The following is a 26526-nucleotide window of genomic DNA, read 5'->3' as shown; positions in this document are numbered from 1 at the left end:
GGCACCGGGAAGTCGCCCAGGTCTCCTCTAGACGCCGCAAGCCTCCGGGTGCTGCCATCGGCCACGACCCTCGGCGAGGTCACCCGTGACACTCAAGTCCCCCAGAAGTCCACCGGGAGCGACGAGGGAAGGAGGGAGGGGGGTGGCAAGGCCCGACCTTTGTCGCCCCCCACAGCGGTGACAGCCTCCCGCGCCGCCCACGGAGCAGGCCCGCGAGCCTCAGCCACCCACCCTCCGGGACCCTGGGAGGACCGTCCACCGTCCCTCCGACTGCGGCCTTTCGCCGTCACACGCTGGGGCCCGGTCCTGCCCCAGGGGGCCGCGACTTCCACGTCCTTCTGTGGTGACGCTGATGAACAGCGCTCTAGAAGGAAATGCCAAAATGAAAAGCAATCATAGAGACGATCCAGTCAAAGGCCTGGACCTCCCACCGCCTTGTTAAGAAGGAGAAGACCTTTTATTTTAGTTTTTGCAGAACTGAGGACTGAACCCAGGAGCACTCTACCGCTGAGCTACACCCCCAGCCCTTTTTATTTTTAAGATGGAATCTTGCTCAGTTGCCCAGTTTGGCCTTGAACTTGTGACTCCTCTTGCGTCAGCCTCCCTGCCAGCTGGGATTGGAGGCTGCCTCTGGCCTCACTCACTAAGGAGGCAAGTTCTCATGAGAGAGAAGCAAGATGCCCCCGGTCAAAACCTGCCCATCCAGATTCCCCAACAGAAGGAAAACTGAGCCACAGAAAAGCTTGCAAACACCTCGAATCTGTACTGTTTGACTCTTTTCAAATGGTTATCGTGTCATTAAAAATCCAAAGAAAACATATGATGGATATCTCCCATCTCTAACATTACCATGAAAGAATGGAAATCTCTATGGTGGCTGCTCATATGTCATCGATGCATCAAGACATAAGCTCATTTACATGATAAAACAACTCATGGGTATAAAAACTCATAACTCTGAAGTAAAACAGGATGATTTCATTATATAAAATGTTTTCAAAGTTCCATGTTGGAGCACAGCTTGGTGGTACCCATCTGTAACCCCAGAAACTCAGGAGGCTGAAGGGTTAGCAAGTTCAAGGTCAACCTTAGCAACTGAGCAAGACCCTGTCTCAATCAAAAGGGCTGAGGATGTAGCTAAGTGATAAAGTTCAATCCCGAGTACCAAAAATCAAACACCAAAGCTCCATGTCGGAGACTGTTTGCTGCCACCGTGTTGATGGATGAGTTCATGTGAACCCTACTTCCTCCTGACCCCAGGGAAGATCTAGAGCATGAATAGTATGGAAAATTGGGGCCTCCTGGAGGTGCAGGGTGGAGCCTTCTACCAAATTCACAGTCCTGACCCCCCGCCCCTCAGCCCTCAGGAGGCATCTTTCAAACATGAAGTGTGCACCCACCTCTCCTTCCCACACAAGTGGCCCCTGCCATCTCTTTGCTGGGTTCAGAATTCCTTCTCCAGAGTCCTGGAGCCCCCTCTGTTTGGAACTGACATAGGAGGAGAGAGAACACTGGGTTTCTCTACCCCATTTGTAATCCATAAATCTCTGAAATTTTTTTTAAAAAGTTTCAGTAAGTTTGTAATGAATCACTCACAACAAATTTGATAAAATTTTGACATGAGACTTGACCAGAATTTATGTCAGCTTGAGGCTGAACTTTACATTCCCACTGGTATGAATCTTGTTACATGTCACTGCAGTAACATCCACGTGGTTGACTCCACAGCCCAGGGGTGGCATCTGTGGAGTCAACCACGTGGATATTACTGCAGTGACATGTAACAAGATATTTTTCTTTCACCTCTCAATCTGACATAAGTTCAGCCTCAGTCTGACCTGGGTGAAAACTGTGCTGGTGATCCAATCAACAGGCAAGCTTCATCCAATCACACCTTAAACCAAGTGTGGTTCTCAGGCTCTATAAAAGGGAGGAGCCTTGGGAGGTAGATTGATGCTGAGCAGAAGCTCCTGTGCAGCCCAGGAGTATCCCTGTCTGAAGCTCACCTGAGAAGGAGGTAAGTTTTCAGGATGGAAAACAATTCCTGGTGTGTGTGTGAGTGGGCATACACGTGTAGGCACAGGGACTGGGTAGAAATTCCCAGTGACAAAGCTATGGGGGTCTCCCAGGAGAGACCTCTTGCTCTGACACAAAGGACTTGATGTTGGGAGCTCCGTGTAAAGGCCTGGGAAGACGGAAGGAGGTTGCTCTGGGAGAGTGCTGTGTGGTTCATGTTTCCAGGACTCGTCTTTATTGTATCTCAAGGAAAGGTTGCTCCAGCGTATGGGAGTGGGGTGGGGCTAACACGTGGCTTCTGTCTGCACCGGCAGCATGCCCAGGCCCCGGTACTGAACCCGATATCACCTCTTTCTTACCCCAGATATTAGCATCCTTGGAGTGGTTTTTGTTTGTTTGTTTGTTTGGTTTGGTTTGGTTTGGTTTTGATGCCAGGGATTGAATTCGGGCTCTCAACTACTGAGCCACAACCTCAGCCCTATTTTGTACTTATTTAGAGACAGGGTCTCACTGAGCCGCCTAGGGCCTCACTAAGTTGCTGAGGCTGGCTTTGAACTCCTGTCTCAGCCTCCTGAGTCACTGGGATTAGAGGCCTGAGCCACCGTACCCAGCCTCCCCATGCTATTTTTTCTTTCCCTATTAAGTCAAGTACATTCACCTTTTCTTTTCTTTTTTAAATTTTACTTGTAGATGTACACAATACCTTTGTTTTTTAAATTTATTTTTGTGTGGTGCTGAGGATCGAAGCCAGGGCTGTGCACATGCTGGTCAAGCGCTGTTCCACCCCTGAGCCCCAGCCTCAGCCCCCGTTTCACCTTTTCAATCAAAGGAAACACTTTGCAGCCTCTTTTTGGTGTGTCTCAACCTCCAGCATCGCCACCCTTGCACTTTGGGGACATTACTAAGCAAAGTAAGAGTTACTTGCACACAAGCACTGCAGCTTGTGACAGCTGAGCTGGGAACTTAGAAGGCTGAGGGGTGGCCAGCACGCAGGTGTCCTCCAGACACCCTGGAGAAAGGGGTGATGCACAGGAGACAGAACAGAGCGGCACAGCACAAGCTCTCACCCTGCCACTCTCAGTGACATGCAGTTTAAAATGTGAATTATTTATTTCTGGAATTTTCCATTTAACCTTTTCAGACTGTGCTTGACCACAGATAGCGGGAACTGAACAGCGAGCCCTTTGGCCAGGGCACTGTGTTTAGCAAACTCCTCCGGAGGGCCTACCGCTCGCCAGCGGCTGGTCTGAGGACTTCCTCTGTGCTAACTGAGCTTCCAAGTTGGGGGCAAAGTGCCTGTGGAGCTCAGAGCCTCCATGACCAGATGGCGACTTGGTGGGTAACATGCCTGGGTCACAGGTCATGTGGCACCAGACTCCAAACTAGGACCCCCGGAGCCTGGCTTGAATTCCGAGGACTGTGCCATATGCTGAGGGCATGTATGCAAGTGTGAACATTCGGTCAGAGTGTTTGGGGGGAGGAGGGGGGTGGTCGGCTAGGAGGACAGAGCGTTTCTGTTTGGTATTGAGGAGTGAACCCAAGGGTGCTTTACCACTGAACAAAGTCCCCATACCTTGATTTTTTTTCATCTTGAGAGAACATCTGGCTAAATTGCTGAGGACCTCGCTAAGTTACTGAGGCTGGCCTACAAATTCTGATCCTAGGATAGAACCGTTGTGAGGTTGGAGCGAATAAGGCATGGGTCCTACAGAGAGAGACAAAGCTGGGTGCTGTGGGGCACACCTGGAATCCCAACGAGTCCTTGGGGCTGAGGGAGGAGGAGGACTGCAAGTTCAAGACCAGCCTCAGCAACTTAGCTCAAAATTAAAAACTGAAAGGGCTGGGGATGTAGTTCAGTGGTAGCACGCCCCTGGGTTAGATTCCAGGACCTAAAAAGAGAGCACTCAACTTACTCAGACACAAACTCTAAAACAGAACTGGTGCAACTTAGAGCCGCCTCCAAAAGCCCTTGTAGAATAAGGAACGGCTTTGCACGTTCCCCGGGGGCAAGAGGGAGACAGGTAGGGAGGGAGGGAGGGAGGGTGTGAGGACAGATTAGCCTTTTCTGTAGTTGACTAGCTCAGTGATGAATGGCTTAGGGAGAAGCAAGAGTGTTCCGAGCTTGCCTACAATGTTTTGAGGTAATTGCCTGCAACCCTGATGAGATCTGGGTGTTTGGTCATGGGTCCCAACATGGTCAACACCGAAATGTCAAATAACATCATCTAACAAATCAATTAGACATTCACATACCCTGTATCACTCCCGCCATGATGAAATTGCTTTTTTAAAAAATATTAATTGTTGAAATGCTAACCCTATATAAAATGAGAAATACAAAAAAATAAAGCAATGATATAGAAAAGGGATGAGAGGGTTGGGGTTGTGTCTCAGTGGTAGAGCACTCGCCTAGCACATGCAAGGCCCTGGGTTCCATCCTCAGCACCACATAAAAATAAATAAATAAAATAAAGGTATTGTGTCCAACTTCTCAGAAGAGGATATACAATCAATCAACAAATATATGAAAAAATGTTAGCATCACTAGCAAGTAAAGAAATGCAAATCAAAACTACTCTAACATATCATCTCACTCCAGTCAGAATGGCAACTATTATGGAGACAAACAGCAATAAGTGTTGGTGAGGATGTGGGGAAAAGGCACACTCATACATTGCTGGTGGGACTGCAAATTGGTGCAGCCAATATGGAAAGCAGTATGGAGATTCCTTGGAAAACTGGGAATGGAACCACCATTTGACCCAGCTATCCCTCTCCTCGGTCTATACCCAAAGGACTTAAAAACAGCATACTACAGGGACACAGCCACATCAAGGTTTATAGCAGCACAATTCACAATAGCTAAACTGTGGAGCCAACCTAGATGCCCTTCAGTGGATGAATGGATAAAAAAAATGTGGCATATATACGCAATGGAATATTACTCAGCAATAAAAGAGAATAAAATCATGGCATTTGCAGGTAAATGGATGGAGTTGGAGAAGATAATGCTAAGTGAAGTTAGCCAATCCCAGAAAACCAAATGCCAAATGTTTTCTCTGACATAAGAAAGCTGACTCATAGTGGAGTAGGGAGGAGGGAGCATGGGAGGAATAGACGAACTCTAGATAGGGCAGAGGGGTGGGAGGGGAAGGGAGGGGGCAGGGAGTTAGAAATGATGGTGGAATGTGATGGGCATCAGGATCCAAAGTATGCATGAATTGGTGTCAACATACTTTATATACAACATGAGATATGAAACACTGTGCTCTATATGTGTAATAAGAATTGTAATGCATTCTGCTGTCATGTATTTTAAAAAGGGATTAGGCCAGGTGTGGTGGCTTATGCCTTTAATCCCAGCAACTAAAAGGTGGGGGCAGGAGGATAGCAAGTTCAAAGCCAGCCTCAGCAATTTAGTAAGGCCCTAAGCACCTAAGTAAGACTCTGTCTCTAAGTAAAACACAAAAAAAGGACTGGGGATGTGGCTCCATGGTTGAGTGCCATGAGTTTAATCCTTGCTACCAAAATAATAATAATAACAACAACAACTGGGGATGTAGCTTGTAAAGTACCCTGGGTTCAATCTCCAGTACCAAAACAAGTGGTGATTAGATGTTATATCCTTATTCCAAATGGTGTGCCTATTGTTATTCAGGTAATGTGATTTGTGATCACAAATCAAGTTCAATACATGCATACAGAATTCCACCTCTGCTAGATGCCAGACTCTAAAGGCAAAGGACAGAAATTAAAAACAGAGAAGCAAATCTTAAAAAGCAAGGACAAATGTCGATATGGTGTTCAGCCCAGAGAAAAATGTCATTTATGTGGATTTTGGCCTCTTTTTCTTTCCCCATCTGCTCAACTTCCCTGACGTATAATTAGAAAGGGAAAATTATTTAAATCTAAGGTATACAAGTGATGGTGAGATGTTTGTTGCAGTGATAGGGCTTGAACCTAAGGCACCTTACACTGAGGCACATCTCCAGCCCTTTTTATTTGTTTATTGGCACCAGGGATTGAACCCAGGGGTATGTAACCATCGAACCACGTCCCCAGCCCTTTTTATTTTTTATGTTGAGACAGGGTCTCATCAAGTTCTTAGGGCCTCACTAAGGTATTGAGGCTGGCCTCAAACTTGCAATTCTCCTGCCTCAGCCTCCTGAAATGCTGGGATTATGGGCATGTGCCACTGAGCCCAGTAGGACATTTTTTTCCCTAAAGGCTGAATAATATTCCATTCTCTCTCTCTCTCTCCCACCCCATTTCTCTTCCTATCTATCCTCCATATTCTTATCTATTCATCTGTTGACAAAATTGTCTTCATGTTTTCGCTACTGTGGACTATCCACCTTTTCTCATAAATTCTGATGATTTTTGAAAGAACATATTGCATGAATTTTGTTGAACTTTATCACATGAATTATAATGTAATTATAATGTAAGACCACACTTACACTCTTATGAGCACTTTTGTTAAAGTCTGATGCCTATACAGGAAATTTAAAAATCCTGCAGTATTGGGGGATACTGGTAAGGTGCTTACCTTGCAAGGTCACCACAGAAGAAGTGTAGTCTATAGCACAGGGAGAGCCAGTACTACTGTGTAACTAGTTTCCTTGGGAAAAAATAAACCGCTACCAACTAAACCTGGAAACCATGGCGGTAGAGCCCTCCTGGGATGCCCCCACATGCCATTCCAATTTCTCCTTAGCTGCAGAAGTAACCGATACCCTCATATAGTGTGGATGATATATTAATACCAATAATATACTTCTGGATTTCCATGTGATGATGTGTATTAATATTTATAACATAAATTCTGAATTCCATATACTGTATAATAATAAACAAAAAGTATTATTTAGTGTATGGGTTATTCCAGTCCATGTTATTATTTGAATTTAACTTTAATTTAATTTGATGAAGCAGCTGTTTGCCTATTTTCATTGCTGACAAATATCCCTTTATATGAATAAGTCATAATCTGTGCCATCTAACATTATATATTTAGGTTGAAACATAGGACTGTCACAGACTGTGAGGATGCAAATTTTTCTTATATGTCTTTGAGGCATATTTACAACTTGGAGCCAAGAGTTAGGCTAGTTCCATCTCATAGAAAGTGGGAAATATGCACCCAATCTACCATGATGACATTTTAAAATCATGGCTCCTGGGTCCTTGAGAAAATCATTCCTGGATTGTATAACCTATAAAAGGTTTACTAGACTTTTAAAATCTTTTACATACATCACAAAGGGTTTGAGAAACAATTCTGAATACCAGGTTTTCTAAAGTAAATGTAACATCTCCTTTATGCATCAATGAGAATACAAGCATATTCATTTTAGTGAGTTGCCCTTAGAATCATCATGTCAAATTTCACACACAAGATAAAAAGTGGGTTTGTATTGCTGAATTTTCTTGATTGTATTGAATTATAAAGGAATTTGGATGTAATTGACATTTTTGTATTGTTGATTCTTCCAATCCATGGTAATATAAGTGGAAAGGTTTATTCTTTTTAATTTTTAACTATCAATAATTGATAACACAATAATACAAAATCAGTTCATTTTGATACATTAGCCTTCTACTGGACACCTTGCTAAATTCATTAAGACTAATATTTGTTGAACGTTGTTCTGTAATAAAATAAGGAGTGTTATAATGATATTTCATAGATTTTCCTTCCTTATTTTACTGGTTAAAAAACAGTCTAATGTCTCAGAGATTACGTAGGATATGTGCCTCTTGACCTTAGGGAGAAAACTTTTAAGAATATTTTTCTGTAATTTTACAAAAACACTCTCACATCAAGGATGTTTCCTCAAATTTTTAGTTTATTAAATGCCTTCTTCAGAAATGAGTACTAACATTCATTTTAAATGCATCTACTATAACATGATTATGTTATATTCTTCTATAATCTATTAACATGGTAAATTCAGTTGATGATTTTTAACCCAAACTTTTTTTGGGGGTACTGGAGATTGAACCCAGGGGTGCTCTAGGAGTAGGTCATATTCCCAGCCCTTATTATTTTTTATTTTGAGACAAAGTGTCACTAAGTTACTGAGACTGGCTTCAAACTTGCAATCCTCCTGCCTCAGCCTCCTGAGTCTCTGGAACTACAGGGCCACCATGTGGGGCTTAATCGAAACTTCTTGCATTTTGAAAATTTTGATTTGGAAATATTTTGCTTTGAATTATTTGAATATACTTGTAAGATTTTGTTATCTGAGAAGTGATGACCTCATTGATGAAAATAGGTAGAGTTTCTTCCTACAATGTTTTAATGTCTGATAGAATTCATCCATAAAAGCATCTGTCCCTGAAATTTTGCACTATTCATTTGTGTTTAACTAACTGTATGTTTCTTCTGTTTCTAGCTTACATCTGTTAAGCATCCACCAATCACTGAAACAGATTCTCAGAGAAACAAGACAGCAGAGACTAAAGTGCCAAAGTTGAGCCTGAGAACTTTTGCTAAGAATGGCTTCAAATCTCACAAACTCATGTCAGTGCAAAACATCCCAGAATGATTTTGAATTAGAAAATACAGAATTTAGAGGAACCCAAGGATCTGCTGTCCAGAATGGAGAGATCATCTCTGAATTCTCAAGCTCTGAGCTCAACTCACTTCCAGACAATGGTAACTCAAATGCAAGAAAGGAACTGCAGAGACTCCATGGGATTTTTCACTCATGGTTGCAGCCGGAAAAGCATAGTAAGGATGAGATTATTTCTCGATTGGTCCTGGAGCAGTTTATGATTAATGGAAACTGCAGGGACAGATCCATTTTGAAAGAGAAATGGGAATCAAGTGGAAGAAACCTGGAGAAATTAATGGAAGACCTGACTGATGATTGCATGGAGCCACCAGTCTTAGTGAGTAGATGGTTATGAACTTTGGTGAGAGACAAAGCAAAGTCAGGAAGAGCACAGTCTAGTACAGTTGCCTGGAAATAGAAGAACGTCATAGCAGACCTGATTTTTCATCAGATCACACTCTCTCCCAACCACTCTTTCTCACCAAGGAGAATTTTCACTGTTCTACTTAACAGAAAATGTGTATCTGTTTATTCTGAGGATATATATGAGCCAAACACATTGATTAATTGAAGTTAATAAATTCAGTTTGTGAGAAGTGGTGGCAATCTATAACAAATTAACATTTGAGTAAAGACCTCAAAGATTAAGAATTACCTTGACAGGAGCTTTTATTTCCTTAGGGATCCACAATATAATATTATTAATCATGAAAAAATATAATTTTATTAATCAGTGATAACTAATCAAGAATGCATATTAAATGAGATGCTTTCAGTAGACACACATATACCAAGGTTATGTGTTGCCCAGTTGATGAAAATATTGTGGCCAGAAGTTCACCAGAAACAGCATTTTCCCCAGGCATAATTATTCTATAGTTACAAATTCAATGTTCATAGATACTTATAAAGCATAACAACTTGTGAACAATGGAAATAGCACTATCAGAGATAGGGTTAGACAAGGTGTGGTAACTCAGAGTTGAGAAATCTTGTGATAGTCTGTTGAGGGCAAGTTTTCCATAAAGTTTTTTCCTTACACAACTGACTCACAGATAAAAATGAAATGGCTTTCTTTACAGGTACGTGTTCACATGCAAGGACAGGAAGCCCTTTTTTCTGAGAACATGCCCTTAAAAGAAGTTATTGTTCATCTCAAAAAACAGCTATCAGCAGAAAACACAACAGGAGAGAATAAAGGGATATCCTTCCAGGCTCCTCAGGATACTCCCCTGGAGACAAGACAAGGTGAGTCAGGCAGACCTCCACCCTGAGGGTTATTCTATGTGTGCCCCTTCTTGAGTACAACTTCATTTCATGGCTTCTTTACTTCCACAGGAAATGAAGATAAAGAAAATGCATGCAACAATTTCTGGAAAAATACTCAAGCAAATAACAGTATTAATTGTCAAGGAACTCAAACACCTTCCCTACTCATTATCCAGGAAGATAACTATCTTAGGTTAGAAGATGGAGGTGCTTCTTGTGAGAACCCACACAACTCCAGAAGGGTAGTTACATCTAATTCTGAGAAAGGGCCCCTGGAGGGACCTTCTTACCAAAATGTCCCTGTGGAGGAGCAACCAGAGTTTCTCCCCACCTCAGACCAATCCTCCTCCGAGTTTGTCCCTGCCCACCAGAGCAATAAGGGAAACTCTACATGTGAGGGACACCATGAAAAATACCGTGGAGCTCAAAAGTCATACAAATGTAAGGAATGTCCCAAGATTTTTAGGTATCTCTGTCACTTTTTAGCCCACCAGAGAAGACACAGAAATGAGAGGCCATTTGTTTGTGCTGAGTGTCAAAAAGGCTTCTTCCAGGTGTCAGACCTACATGTGCATCAGATGATTCACACAAAGGAGAAGCCTTTCAAATGCAGCATATGTGAAAGATCCTTCAGCCACAAAACCAACTTGAGGGCCCATGAGAGAATTCACACAGGAGAAAAGCCCTATACGTGCTCCCTGTGCCAGAGAAGCTACCGCCAATCGTCTACATACCACCGTCACCTGAGGATTCACCAGAAAATCAGACTCAAAAGTGTCTCTTCCACACCAAAAGCTTCCTCAACTACTTCCCCTATGTAATTTAAATGCATATATTGCATACATGTGTATTTCCATAGTATTTATCCATTGAGAACATACAATGTAACTTCCTGACTATGTTGTCTCTCACCATGAAAATGTAAGGTTAAAGAGGGCACCACATGTGTCAATTTTGTTCACTAAAGTATTCCAAGTGCTTAGAAAAGTGCCTGATATTTCATGTTTAATAAATATCTGTTGAGTAAACAAATTAATCTGTAATGTTCACGCTATTAGCTGCTTAGAAATTAAAAAAAAAATGTGCCCACATGAAAAGATCTATCCTGGAGGACAAAACACCACCACCTCACAGTGGTCCAGAGGGGCTTTCACTACCCATCGCCCCCATCATCCCAGCACACTCTATTTCTGTAACCACAGACACCTAAAAACACCCTGAGCAGAGGTGGATATTTGAAGGCAGGTCTTGCAAGATGACTTTTTCAATTTACTGGAAATGTTAATAACTAAATTAGGACTGAATATGACTGATAACTTAAAGCTGCAGGAGGTAATTTTATGAACAGATGACAAAAAAGACAACTACTTCCCATTATTTTCTTCCAAGAATGGCCGGTAAGGAGGGAAGGGGAATTTATTTCCAGAACCAGCTTTAAATGGAAGTTCGGAGAAAAAGAAATCCTGTGCAGATCTGAGGCGAATGGGCATATATAGATCAACTTGTTGGCATGTACTGATGGGCTGCTTTCCACTAGGAAATTGGAGCTCAAACCCACTGACTAACTAGAGGATGTCATGCAGGAATGCCCTAAAACATGGAAGGGGGAATTGTGCAGTGTAAATTGTGATGGTTCTCTAATGGTCCCTCTATAGAACTCTGGGGCTGTATACAGTGCTCTATTGGGTGGGGCTCATTTATTCATACTCTTTCATGGACTGTCTCCAGGTGTTTTGCTACTGTGGACATTTTTGCATATGATTCTTGGTACACAAGGGAAAATATTTCTTTAATAAATAAGGCAAAGAAAAACATTTTGTGAGCTTTTTTTTTTCCTTTTCTTTCTGAATCCATGACAGCACCATTAGCAGCAAAAAAAAAAAAAAAAAAAAAAAAAAAAAAAAATCCTGAATGTCCATGTCTTCTCCAACACTCAGTATGGCGATAGCTTTGGTTTTAATACCTGGATCCTGAGTACAATTATTGGAGTCTCCAGGTAATATAAAGGGGCAAATAAAGCTCTTTCCTCCTTCCCCCTTGCACAGTTGGTAGGCTTGGATCCTGTAGGTGTAACGCACGCCTGTCCATTCTCCAGGACACATAGCGCCCACAGTAACGGGTCCTGACTATTCACAGGAATCACAAATAGACTAAACGATGGCCTGCTCTAGCCCACTTCCACATATCGGTCATGATGTCCTACCCAGAGTCCAAGTACACCAAAGTTTCCTGCACATAACTTTTGGCACGGGTTCTCACATGGGACTGAAGGCTAAATTCCTAGGATAAGGTTAAAAACATCTTCCGTCTAGGGAGCCCTACTGGAGGCAAGCTCTGCGCAGGCAGACCGGTGCCACCTGGAACTTCCTGCCTGAAGCTCTGCATCAAAGGTTGGACTGAGTCCCGGAACTTCCTGTCTGGGGCTCCACTGCGGCGGATGGGCGGTGTCCCGGAACTTCCTGCCTACAGCTCCCTACAGAGGTTGAACTGAGTCCCGGAACTTCCTGTCCAGGGCTCCACTGCGACGGATGGGTGGAGTCCCAGAACTTCCTGCCTACAGCTCCCTACAGAGGTTGGACTGAGTCCCGGGAACTTCCTGTCCAGGGCTCCACTGCGGCAGATGGGCGGTGTCCCGGAACTTCCTGCCTACAGCTCCCCACAGAGGTTGGACTGAGTCCCGGAACTTCCTGTCCATGGCTCCACTGCGGCGGATGGGTGGAGTCCCAGAACTTCCTGTCTACAGCTCCCTACAGAGGTTGAACTGAGCCCTGGAAGTCCCTGTTTGCAGCTCCTCTGTGGAGGTTGGACTGAGTTCCAGCTAACAAGCTGTTTTGGAATTTCTGTTTGTATGGGTATGTGCAAGGAGGAGGGCTTAATGTGTCATTAGGTCTATCTTTGCAGTTACCATCTATTTAGGCTGAGGTAGTGGCTTCTTTTTTGTCTTTAAGATACTGATGTCTGAAAAGTGAATCCATTGAAACATTCAATAATGATCACATGCCAGGAGCGTCATGTCCCTTGCGATGAAAGTGCAAATTGACTCTGGCTTACTCTCTAGCATGTGACCGTTTTCCGCTCATGATAGCCTTGGTCAAGTAAAATCATTCTTACTTAGCTTTATCCCTTGCTAGGTGCAATCTTTTCCTGCCAATCTTTTTCAGTTACCCTACGTAAAGGCACCCAAATCTATGATTTCACCCTATTGTGACGTTAGAACTCCTAGAGTCTGACATGTGGCTCATTTATTTAGTGTGGTCTGCCTTTTTTTTTTTTTAATAGCACATGGTACTTTTTATTGTGACACTCAGTGGAGACGTCTGTAAACCAACTTATGTGATGGTAGCAGCTGCCTTCTTAATGACCTGTTTCCCACCCTGACATATGAACTCCTGTTTTGTTCCTTCCAGGTGCATGGATCAGATTTAGAGTGGAAATAACCCCCCAACCTCAGCATATTCTGCAAGGCTGTTTCATCAGCCATGGCTGGCTGTCTCTGTCACCTTCCTTGAATTACTCTAGATTTGGGGGTTGTTTTATTTTGGGTTTTGGTACTGGGGATTGAACCATCCAGGGCATTCAACTACTGAGCCACATCCCCAGCCATTTAGGGTCTCACTGAGTTGCTGAGACTGGCTTTGAACTTGCAAGTTTTCTGAGTCAGCAAGCCACTGGGGTTATAGTTGTGCACCACTGCCAGGCCCTTGTATTACTCTTTTGCTCCTGTCCTCTAGTCTAACTTTTTCAAAAGTGTCATGCTCTTTCCCATCCTCCAGTCTCTGCCCTTGCATTCCATATACCTGGAACACTATACCTACCTCTATGCAGAGCCTCCAAAACTACTCCTATTTTGGACACTGCATTGATAGTCTCAACCTCCTAGAAATTTTTAACATGCAATGTCTACTATTCAGTTAAAATCAGTGCCTAGAAAAGATTGCAGTGAGATAAGAAGGTCTCTATAATGATGATAATTAGGGAAATGGGAGAGAAGGACCTGCCACTTTCCTTATCTCTAGTTCTCAGAAGAGGATATAAACAGAGTGACCCTTGTTGTAAAGTAAAGGAATGTACCTAAAAAGCAGCTGAAGAAAGCCACCTGCAGTTTGGGCTTACTACCTATCCTGTATATTCCACTAGATTATAGGTACAGTGCACCCTTCATTGTACCCCTTCCCATCACAATCCAGGGGTGAGTAATTAATGAAGTGTTAATACATCTCCATTGAGTCCTCTAAGTCCTTCAGGATGGGTAAACAGTACACTGGGGTATTTGCAGCCCTGGAGTTGAACAGTCCACAAAGATTAATTCTTATCTTTCTTATATCTCTAAATTTATACTCTCAGGGCTGGGACTGTGCTTCAGTGGCAAAGTGCTTGCCTAGCACATGTGAGACACTAGATTTTATCTTTAGCATGGCATTAAAAATAAATTTAAAGGGCATGCTGTCCATCAATAACTACAAATTTTTTTAAATAAAATAAAGTTATACTCTCAGACTTTTCCTGAACAATCTATCATAAATCTCAACTACTTATGTTTTCTATTTCAAAATAACCTCCAAAGTCAAATAATGGACTCTGACAGAAGAGTTGAATTGTACCAAACAATAAGATAATAAATATTGTTCAAATCATCTTCAAGAACGGGAAAGAACTGGCCAGGCATGGTGGCACATGCCTTTAATCCCAGCAATTAGGAAGCAGAGGCAGGATGACTGCAAGTTCAAAGCCATTCATAGCAACTTAGTGAGATTCTGTCTCAAACTGAAAAGAACTGGGGGTGTAGCTTAGTGATTACATGTCCCTGGGCTCAACCTTAGTATGAAGGAGGAGGAGGAGAAAGAAACTATTCTATAAGCCTAATGTAACTTTGTTATAAAACTTAAATAATTAATATGAAAGGTGAAATCTAATTACCAAACTCAAAAATATTGATGTAAAGTCCTTTTTTAAATTTTTTATTTGTTTTAATTAGTTATACATGACAGTAGAATGCATTTATGCACTTTGATATATCATACATAGATGGGATATGATTTCTCTTTTTTAAAATATTTATTCTTAAGCTTTAGGTGGATACAATATATTTATTTTACATTTATGTGGTGCTGAGGATGGAACCTGGTGCCTTGTGCATGCTAGGCGAGCACTCTACCACTGAGCCACAACCCCAGCCCCGATTTCTCATTTTTCTGAGTGTACTTGTTATAGAATCATTTTGGTCATGAAGTCACATATACACATAAGGTAATAATGTCTATTTCATTCTATTATATTTCCTGTTCCCACATCCCCTCTCCTTCCCTCCCACCACTTTCCTCTACCTAATCTAAGGTAACACTATTCTTCCTTAGTGCCCCTCACCTTATTGTGAATTAGTATCCGCATATTAGAGAAAACATTTGGCCTTTGGTTTTGAGGATTGGCTTATTTTGCTTAGAATGCTATTCTCCAACTCCAACCATTTACTGGCAGATGCCATAATTTTACTCTTCTTTAAAGCTGAGTAATATTCCATTGAGTATATATACCACATTTTCTTTATTCATTCATCTATTGAGGGACACCTAGGTTGGTTCCATAGTCTAGCATTTGTGAATTGAACTGCTATAAACATTGATGTGGCCATGTTTCTCCTGCGCTGTGATATAAACCCAGGTGTTCTTTACAAGCTGATCATATTCTGTTATTATCCTTGATATATTATGAAGCTAAGAAGAGTGTTAGGACATGAATGCAGGTTTCCACAAGAAAGGTGAAGGGGGGATCCTGGTCATATACAGATCCTAAAGATACAGCCCCTCCCCTGCTCTGTCCATCAGTGGACCCCTGCAGGTCATACTGATGGTAAGTAACTGGAAAGTAACATGGGTGGGAGAGCCAGGCTCAGAACCCACCTGGCCTGGGATGGTGTGAGGAGCACTGCACATGGAGCCAGCAGCAGGGCACTGTGGGAGTGACTATCTCTGAAGGTGTTTTCTCCCATCTGTGAATCCACTGTGTTTCCACACACTGCCCCTGTAACTCTTTTGACATCAGGGCTCTGAGGCTTTTTTTTTTTCTCAACAAAATAAACCTGTATAAGAATTCTGTTTAAAGTATTCTCCTTTGAAGTCCTTCTCCTTTTCCTTATGTTAGAAAGAGTTCTATTGTTCAATTTCTGGTCTGTAATTATACTAGTTTCCTCCTATGTTATTGAAGACTTAATATTTTGTCATCTGCCTCATAATCTAGGTTTTTAAATTCTAGATTCTAGTTCCTCTCTTTATAGCTTTCCCTGCCCCATTTTATGATGAATTGCTTCTCATTTTACATAGACTGAGGAAGAGCTTACTTAACATATTTTTTATAATAAAATATTACTCATTTATTCTGTCCATATTTAAAAGCCACATCTATAATTATAGCAGCTTACTTTTCCAGAAGCATGATACTTTCTGGATGATTTTATCTGTAGTGCAACATCACGCATATTCTCACTGCTCCCTTCTTCCCACTCTCTTCCCTGTTCTCCTCCTCCCTCCCTAGGTGTGCAGGGTCACTCTCTCGCTTCACACTATGCATTTGCTCACTATCTCCCTAATCAATGGTCTCATCTAATCACAGAATATTTATAAATGAGAGTGTGACCCTGGACACAGGAGAATGAGGGTGCATATAGAGTGATTTCTAGACTTGGAATCTTCTCTGTGTGGACTTACTCATGTCAAGACACTGAGGAAATGTTCCTCAGTTGAATTTAGGAGAGGTCCTGGATATTATATATTCCCTCTCTCTCTCTCTTTTCTCATAGTGTTGGTGAAAACATCAACGATGGAGCTATGCGATTATTGATGTATTTATAAAACCTGATCTCTGTAATGCGATAACAGGCTATATTTCTTTTATACGCTGGTCCACCCTTCAGGAAAACTCATGCTGTCTCTTTAAATTGAAAAGCATGGACATTACAAGTGCACCCTAGTAGAGAATGGTAGATGACTTCGTTTGGGGGAGGCTCTCAATTCAGGCTAACACTTTAAATCTCATGATGCTTTATAAAATACAAACAATGCTTCTCATGAGGTAGTGTTCATACAGGAAAAAAAATAGATGACCTGCTTAACAGGAAAAAAACCTGTCCCTCCTCTCCTAAATACAGGAAACAGCAATTCAAAGTACTGAATTATTTAATATCTCAAGGGTAACACTATAGTTTTGGAGTCCCCTATAGTCTCTTGTATCTAGAGGCTTGGTACTCAGGTTGCTGGTATTGGAGGTGAAATTTTAAGAGGTAAAAAAACATACATGATTATGATTGGATGCCTCATTCTTCATATCATTGTCAAGATCCAGGGGTTGAGTAGCTCTCACATGACAGTCTCATAGCAGGCACCACTGTCACTCAATGAACCTTACCCTGTTGAAAGCCACAGCCGAAGGGGCCCCAGCAAACTTCCAGCTGCCAGCAAACTCCCAGTTGCCAGCAAACTTCCAGCTGCCAACTGATTGGCTCCTCTGCCTTGATGCTCATTGGGTTGTTTCCCCGACTTTTCAGACCTCGGAGCTGCTCATTGGGGGACTTTTTTTGGCTCCGCCCACACGACCCAGCCAATCGGCCTCAAGAGCAGGAGGAGTGGGGGAGGTTGAGAGGCTTATGGGAAGCAGGTGGTGGCAGTTGGGCTCTGAGGGTTTTCCTGAAGAGCTGTGTGGTGCAGAGTGTGTGTTCTAAAAATAAAGTTTGTTTCTTTTGACAAGTGGCTCCTGAATTGTACCCAGCCAGACTGCGGCATTACCCCAATGGGAGGCCAGTGTGCCCTCAGAAGGGAATGTTAAAAACTGGTATCTCTTCTGCTTCTGGTTCAAAATGTAATCATTTAGTTGCTCCCTCACAGGCTCCTGCCATTTTTATTAATACCATGAGGCAAGACATCCAAGATCATGCAATATACTATTTGGACTTTCAGTCTCCACAAATGTAACATAAGTAAATCTCTTTTTCATCATCAGTAACCTGTGTCAGCTATTTTATTATAGTGAGGAAAAGTAGACCATTTTATCAGTTTAAAAATTCAAGTTATTTTCTAAGTGTCTTTTTTTCTATTTCATGTACATTTAATCTTATCCTAAGTGTCTTGACATATATTTTCTCTTTCCATTCCCCCTGCTCACAAATATCTGTGCCTGTGGGGAGTCTTTAAATTCAGTTAAATGACTGGATTATAGGAGGTTGTTGGGTGGATTATCTATATTAATCGATTCAATTTTTCAAAAATGATAAATTATAATGCAGTTATCAGTTTAGAAACTAAAAAACGTGAAGGAAATGAAGACTAGAATCAAAATTTATACTACCTAAAAAAATTGGGGGGGCACACTAAAAAGTGTTGGACAATGGTATTTTCTTGAAAATTTAGTCCATTTGAAGCAAGACAGATATTTGACCTCATTCTATTACTCTTTTTTCAGTAAATATAAAACTTTTAGATAGGTTGGCATAAAGATCTGAATTTACTTGTCCTGTTCAAAACCACAGATACCCCTTGTGGTTGGAGAGTTATGTCCCCTTCATGTCTAAAAAACACATATAAGTATGATTAGCTTTCTCCATTCCTGGTATCATTTTCATGGTTCAGGGCATCAACACCTCTCACATGAAAGTTTCATAGCAGGCACTGCTACTGCTGAATGAATCTCAAACCACAAAAGCATTCCATGTAACACCTTGGTCTAATGCCTTTCTAACTTTTTTACAGACATAGATAGAAGTTCATTTTTCTGATCCTTAAATCTATACCATGAAGCTGTGTGCTGAAGCCTGTGTTATTACTATTTGACCATCATCGTTATAACTGTATGCTGATTAACAAAAATACCCTAGTAAATTTTTGAAATTGTGGTAGAATACAAATACCAAAACAGTGATTATTTTAATCATTTTAAATTATATAGTACAGTAACATGAAGAGTATTCACATTGGTCTGCCACCAATCTTCAGAAACTTTTTTCATTGCAAAACTGAAATTCTATACCCATTCAAAAACTTTTCATTGTTTTTCCCTTTGCTTCTAATAGCCATAATTTTAGGTTCTGTGTCTATCATTTTGAACATTCTGGATTCCTCACCCAAATGGAATCATATAGTACTTGGGCCTGGCTTCTTTCTCCTCACACAACGATGGTTATCCAGGTTGTAGCATGTGTTTTTTCCTTTGGGCTGTAGTTGTGGCTCAGTGGTAGATTGCTTGCCTACCATGTGTGAGGCACTGGGTTTGATTCTCAGCATCACATGTAAATAAATAAATAAATATCCATCAACAACTGAAACAATATTCTAAAACTCTTCTTTCCTTTTTAAGGATAAATAATATTACATTGTATGTGTATACCATTTTGCGTTTATGCATTCATCTCTTGGTAAACTTTGGATTGCATTTGACTTTTGTGAATAATGCTGCTAGGAAAAATGGGCATACAAATATCTTCAAGACTCCACTTTCAATTTTTTTAATACATAGCAAAAAGTGGAATCCTGGGATCACATGGTAATTCTATTCATAATTTTGTTCAGAAATCTCCTTTCTGTGTTTCAGGAACCTCCTTTCTGCATCAATTTACATTCCCACTGTGTGGCACAAGTGTTCCAATATGTGCACATCCTTGCCAGCACTTGCTGTTTTCTGTTTTGGGGGCATTTTTTCTTATTGGGCTAGGATCCATACTGATCCATACTGAGAGTTGAGAACTCATCATGAAGTTTTGAATTTGTGGTGCTAGTGATCAAATCCAGGACCTTGCACATGCTGGGTAAGCACACTCCATCATGGAGCTATATCATCAATCCCTCATTGTGATTTCGATTTGCATCTATCTAATAATTAGTAATTTAAGCATTTTTTCATAGGTCTGTGGGCCACTTGTATTTGTGTTTGGAGGAAAATATATTTAACCCTGTACTATTTTTAATCAGATTATTTGGTTTTCTTTCTCTTCTTTTTCATTAGGAGTTTTTTGTAAACTATGAATATGAATGCTTTATCAAATATATGATTTGTACATATTTTCTCCAATTTCTTTTCCAAATTTTTCAGATCTAAGCTGGGTTAATTTCAAAAGCAGTGGTTAACTATTTAAGTTCCTTTGGACATTAATTAGAACTTCAGTTATTTGTAAAACATTGGCTTTATGATAATAAGATTCCACATAGAGTGATATGGCACATCTCTTCATTTATTTAATCTTTAATTTTTTTTCTAAAAATTATACTGATTGTTGAGTTCCCCATATTTTTATTTTAATTCCTTGAAATCTGAAAAATGTCTTTGAATTGATAAGCTGACATTACAGTGCAATATTTTTATATTTATTTCCCATATTTAGTAAGTGTCCAATTTGTACATTAAATACAATTGATTCAGCTAATTAAATTTAACAAATTGTACAACAGATTTCAAAAATAAAAGTTATTTAGTAATATTTTGCCGTATTTTAATTTCCCATCATATTGTCTACACAGTTACACCTTTGAAAATTTACAGTTTTGATAACAATTGTAATGTTATTTCTGACTTTAAAAAGGATGAATACCCTGTTTCAACATCCTAGCTTCAAACAATCCTCGAATCTTATCAAAATATTTTATGAAAGGATGTTAAACAAGTATTATAATCAAATTGTACATGTCACACTGAATTATTTTTAAGTGAAATTAGGCTTTTTTTAATGAGCCTATAAATTAGTCACAGAGATGCAAAGTGCTTTAAATAAATGAAAGAAACATATTAATGGAGCAAATTTTTAAAACTTGATGATATTTAAATATCTCAAACATTTAAATTTTATTAAACACATATGAGATGTACCTCTAAGCTCAACACAAGGCATCTACTAATATAAAAAAAACAAAGCTTTAGAATACATTCATCAGTGGGAAAGATTTATAAATATAATAAAGTGATGAAAATTTGTTTTAAGCTACTTTAATAAAAGTAACACATACTTTATTTTTCTCTCAGGGTCTTTGAACCCTAATAAATTTATCTTCCCTTCACAGATAAGAGAATGATTCTCAGGGAATTAACAGTGGGAGTTGTCTTCTTCCAGACTACAGTGGGAATCTTGGCAATTCCTCACTTCTATTTCATTATTTATTTTATTGAGTGGAAAGAGTTTGATGCCCAAAGACCTGACTGTAAAGCACTAACTTTGACCAACTTCTTGACTATTATCTCAAGAATAATTTCTCAGACAGTGATAGAGTCTGGGTGGAAGTATTTCTTGCGTGGCATTGGATGTAAACTTGCCATCTATCTTTATCAAGTGGCCCAAGGGATGTCTCTGTACACCACCTGCCTCCTAAGTTGCTTCCAGCAGTTGTAATCAGCCCCAGCAGCACCAGGTGGATGGAGCTTAAACACAGAGCTGCCAAGTCTGTTGATCCCTCTGTTCACCTAACTGGCTTGTGCCTCTGCTTCTACACATGGTGATCACCATGATGGTGACTGGCCCTCATATCAGCAAAAATATCACTAAGAGATTCAATTTGGGGTACTGTTTGGGGTTGTTTCTGGCACTAGTGCAACTCCACTGTATGTGTCCATGCTCTGCTTCACTGCTGTTCTGTGTTTGGGTCTATGGCTCCAAGGTAAGCATCCTTCTCATGCACAAGAGGCAAGTCCAGTATATTCACAGTGCCCACTGCTCCCCTGGAGTGTCCTCAGAGTCACCCAGGCCATCCTGGTCCTGGTGTGTAACTTCGTTTCTGTCCACTCATTGTTTTCCATCCTGGTACTTTATGTATCATTTTTGATAGTCCAAGACTATGGGTGATAAGCATCTTTGCATTTGTAAAAATATGTATATCCACTTTTAACCCCTTCTTCAGTAAGAACCCTATGCCTCTACACTCTTATTCTTATTCTTGCTGGGGGAAAAGGTAATTTTCTCTAAATTCGTCACAGGATTTTTGGCAATTTGTGGTCTCTGCACCATATATATATCACCTTTGTGGCCCTGGTGAATTCTGTGGTCTATTTTTTCTCCTCTTCTCCATTTACCTCTTTATATTTCTCCTGTTTTGAATCCAATCCAGTTTCTGCTGCTCCCCTCTTTTGTTCCAGCTTCATGATTCCAGACATTTGGCGACTTTATGCTAACAAGCAATGATGCCTGTGCCTCTCAGTTTTGCTTTTCCTACTGGAGAAAGAAATTTACATCTTTTGCAACTGATTATACATCTGAAATATTCCTATTCTTTCCAGAAAACCAGTTTTACTTTCCCAATTTATAAGTGAGTAGTAAGTTCAAGATGTTCTGCTGGAAGTGTGTGATACCTTGTGTTTAAGAGAATTATTGATCTTGTTCTGTCCCATAAAATAACATAGCATGAATAATTATATAAGGATATTTAATATGATTTGTTATGATCTTCGGTGGAGATATTAGACATTTATGAGATAACAAATGAAAGTTAAGTTCAAGGATCTAGAAGAAAAAAGTCATTGTCTGGCTTGCTCTCGTGATGGTCCAGAAAGGCCCTTGAAGAGCACTGGACTTTTCCAGTCCTACTTCCAGGTGTGGGTGACTTGACCGACACAGGCTCCTGCAGGCCTCAGGTTTCTCCACTGGGTCTACTGCCTGGAGTGAGGATCTCTCAGCAAGACCCAGTGGCCTGCAGCTTCCTCTTGCCACTCTCCTGCAGGTGGGTTTCCAGAAGTGTGGCTCCACTTAATCACCTGTCTGGGAACAGCTTCCTGGGGAAAGCCAGATCGAGGATTTTTGACAAGTTCCAGAAACCATATTTCAAGCAAGTTCTGCCACTGTAGCTCGGTAGTGACTCATTCAATGAGTTCAGGCTCTGTCCTGTTGACAATACTTGGAACTCAGTTTGGGAATTTAAGGCACTCTCTTGAATACTTGAGGTTAGTGTGTGTGTGTGTGTGTGTGTGTGTATACACACACATATACATATACACACACACACAAATTACACTCAATTTTATCAGATAATTCTTATTGTATTATTTATGCTATATGTTGTACTTGTATTATATATCATATAATAATATGTATTTTGCCAATTCACATGTATGATATGTTTTTCCTATATTATTTATAACTATATCCTATATCAGTATTTGTAGTATGTTCATCATCTGAGGCACTAATGCAGAACAGATAGGCTGGGTATTATTTTGAAAAGTGAATACTCTACACCAGTGGTTCTTACTTTTTGGCATCTGTACATATGACTTGGGTTAATTAAGAATATGCAAGCTTAGGCTCACTGAAATGGAGAGACTTGTGATACTACTATTCTACTTTATCTAGAATTTGGGAGCTGTAGCTCTTGTTCACTGACTGTAATGATATTACACTGCATGAAGCACTGGTCATAAAAGGGAAAACATGATGAAAACATTTTGATTAATGAACAGAATTTTTAAACCTTTATAATATCAAAATATCTCAAACTTTACATTTTATTAAATGTATTTAACATGTACCACTGAGAACAACACAAAAATATATACTAATATAGATATCTGAAATTGAGTTAGCTCGCTGAATTATACTCCTGCTATGCATAACTATAAAACTTTCTAAAATATTTGAAGCAGCTTCTTTGAGATCTTGAATGATAGACAACACAGAGGCCTGCACAGAGGAGAGGAGCCCAAATATCAGAGGGTGGAGGCACCTGAGCTCAGAGCCAAGGCCTGAGATGATCATAGTCAGTCCTGTTATTTCATCTTCTTAGCAGGCCCTCCTTGTTAGGCCAGCTCTCTGGGTTCCATCAGTGTAGAGGCTGAGACCCTCACCCTCACATCAGAGGTCATGTCCAGAGAAGTGTCCCCAGGCACTGCATCCCACCTGAGACTGATCAACATGGCAGGACACGATGAGGATGATGAGGCCCCCACTGCAGGTCCTAGACATCACAACAGACACCAAGGCTGAACCTAAATGTGGGAACAGGGTCCCGGTCTCCAGGCTTACATTTAGGCATACTTTGTCCCAGGAAGCTCTGATAAGAAACAGCTTGGGCAAAAGACACCCATGGAGTTTTCTGGAGCCTTGAAAGGTCATCTTAGGGAGACCTGGGGGACCATTATGTTGGACCTGGCTTCTCGCTTTCAGCTGGCCCACATGGATCAAGCATTTCAGATAATGAAATACAAAGCAGAATTTTAAAAGAGGCAGATTTAGGTCTAAGTTTGTAAATAAGGATGTTTTAGGTCTAAAATGAGAAAGTAGCTTTAAGTTTTCCAACATTTCTTCTTCTAGCAAGAAAAGTAAAGTAAAAAGCTATAAAATATGATTTATTTTTTACTAAGAAAATCATTTTATGTAGACATATTTGAATGTATTGCTGAAAGAAAACCTTTAGACAAATTAAAGTAAGCAGCTTATTTGATGATATAAAGATTCATGAGTGGAGCAGGCCCTGAACTAGTAGAATGAGTTCAGAGGGTTCTCCCTAGCAGTGTGAGCTGTGAGCTTCCATAGGTCAGTAAAGAAGTCCCTGTTGGCTCTAGTAGGCCAGTTGGCCTTTTTCAGGCATAGTCTGATGAGTTGCTTGACTAGTATGATTGGATAAAACCCAACAGCATGTGATTGGCCGTTGTGATACCTGTAGCTTAGGTTTTTGGTTTGTTTGTGTATTAAGTTAGGTTGCAGTTTATTATATGTAGAGAGTAGAGAGACAATCTCAGACTAATGACCTCCTGTTCATTTAACAATATGGATACACAGAGAGAGAAATGGATCCATGTGCAGACACAATACTACTAACATTTTTACACAGAATGTAGACATATCTGAGACTTTGACATTCCATTGTATAATTTTATATAGTGTAGTATCCTTTCAATAAACAATTGAAAAACTTATTAGAAAAACAAATATGTAATAGATCACTTTTCTTCCTTGCAGCTTTATACAGAATTCCTGCTAATTACAGAAATTCAGGCACCTGGTTCTGCAGGAATCACATCAGAAAAAATAAAATTTACTAAATGCTCAACAAAATAATCTAAAAACTGGTTAAAGTGTGTTTCAGATAGCAAGTAAGAGTTATTAAATGAATAAAAATCTTTTCAGTGAATTGACATTTGAACTTGACTCACAGAGTTCTTGATTCACTGGGTCTGGGTTCAGAACTGAGAATGTGTATTTCCCATGAGTCTGCTAGTGACACTGATGGCGAACATCCAGGAATCAAACTAGGAGAATCACTGCAGTAGGAAAGGTGATGATGTCTAGTTCCAGGGCTAGCGCACACAATAGTGTACATGTGCAGGTCCCAAGGGCCAAAGCCAAGGATTCTAAGCCACATGCCCTGAATGTCTCTGCAATGGACAAGGCAGATAAAGGCTCAGTAGGGTGGAGTCTCAAGCCTCCCACTGCTACATAGTCCTGTGAAATCTCCACCACATAGACCACCTTCTCATCTGCTTCTTCTACCTGTAACTTATTCCAAAATACACACATAGCTCATCCCTCACTTCCTTCAAATGTATGCTCACTGACCCTCTTAAAAAGCACCACATCTCTCATTTTCCCTTAGCAAAAGAGCATTTATTTTATTTTATTTTATTTTATTTTTGAGATTGATCTTAGATTTCTGAAAGGAAGTGACTATGTCTCAGATCTCAAGTAAGAGTGTTTAAGTGGAAAAAAGCATTGCTCAATGAATTGGACACTGTTTACTGACTGTGTAGGCAGGAAAGATGTTTTCTGTGCAAGCCACAATCAAATCCACTTTTGTACTACTGCTTCAGTGTGGCCTCAAATTCCTCCTCTATCATATAGAGGCATGTCTATGCCACTCTTTTTTTTTAAAGAGAGAGAGAATTTTTTAATATTCATTTTTTAGTTTTTGGCAGACACAACATCTTTGTTTGTATGTGGTGCTGAGGATCAAACCCGGGCCACAAACATGCCAGGCGAGCACACTACCACTTGAGCCACATCCCCAGCCCCACTCTTTATTTTCATTCTTGCCCCTAACAGAAAGCACACAAGCTGACCAACTGACTTCAGTGCTTCAGGATGAAGCATTTTAATTGCAATACAATAATTTTTATTAAGCTTCCCTAGGAGGGCACACATTCTCTGTGTGAGTGACTCTATAAAATATGTATTTGGATCCATAACTTTTGGGAGCATCTGAAATAATAAATTTGACTTCTAGGTGCATACTGAGTTTTTTTTTAATTTTTAAATTTGTCTTAATTAGTTATACATGACAGTAGAATGCACTTTTATATACATAGATGGTATATGATTTCTCATTTTTCTGAGTGCACGTGTTGTAGAATCATATTGGTGATGCAGTCACATATATACATAAAGTAATAATGTTTGTTTCAATATACTATCTTTCCTATCCCCACATCCCCTCCCCTCCTATCACTTCCCTCTACCTAAGTAACACTATTCTTCCCTAGTGCCCCCCACCTTATTGTGAATTAGTTTCTGTATATTAGAGAAAACATTTAGCCTTTGGTTTTATGGGATTGGCTTATTTTGCTTAGCATGATCTTCTCAAACTCCAACCATTTACTGACAAAAGTCATAATTTCACTCTTCTTTAAAGCTGAGTAATAGTCCATTGAGTATATATACCATATTTTCTTTATTCATTCATCTATTGAGGGACACTTAGGTTGGTTCCATAGTCTAGCTATTGTGAATTGA

The 26526-nt window shown here is 40.4% G+C and overlaps 1 protein-coding gene across 1 annotated transcript; it reads left to right on the top strand.

Annotated features, from left to right (window-relative positions):
- The first annotated feature begins 8517 nt into the window (after positions 1-8517).
- Positions 8518-10666, top strand: Zscan4 (zinc finger and SCAN domain containing 4). The gene is made up of 3 exons (XM_046431113.1): positions 8518-8913; positions 9659-9824; positions 9915-10666. Exons 1-3 carry the CDS (start codon positions 8518-8520, stop codon positions 10664-10666), a joined length of 1314 nt encoding a protein of 437 aa, XP_046287069.1.
- The last annotated feature ends 15860 nt before the right edge of the window (positions 10667-26526 follow it).

The sequence above is a fragment of the Marmota monax genome, unplaced genomic scaffold, assembly GCF_021218885.2.
Source record: "Marmota monax isolate L192 unplaced genomic scaffold, Marmota_monax_Labrador192_F-V1.1 WCK01_AAM20220418_F8-fsc00215, whole genome shotgun sequence".
Lineage (NCBI taxonomy): Eukaryota > Metazoa > Chordata > Mammalia > Rodentia > Sciuridae > Marmota > Marmota monax.
Note: the sequence above shows the minus strand (reverse complement) of the source record. Positions and strands in the feature narration are given on the sequence as shown.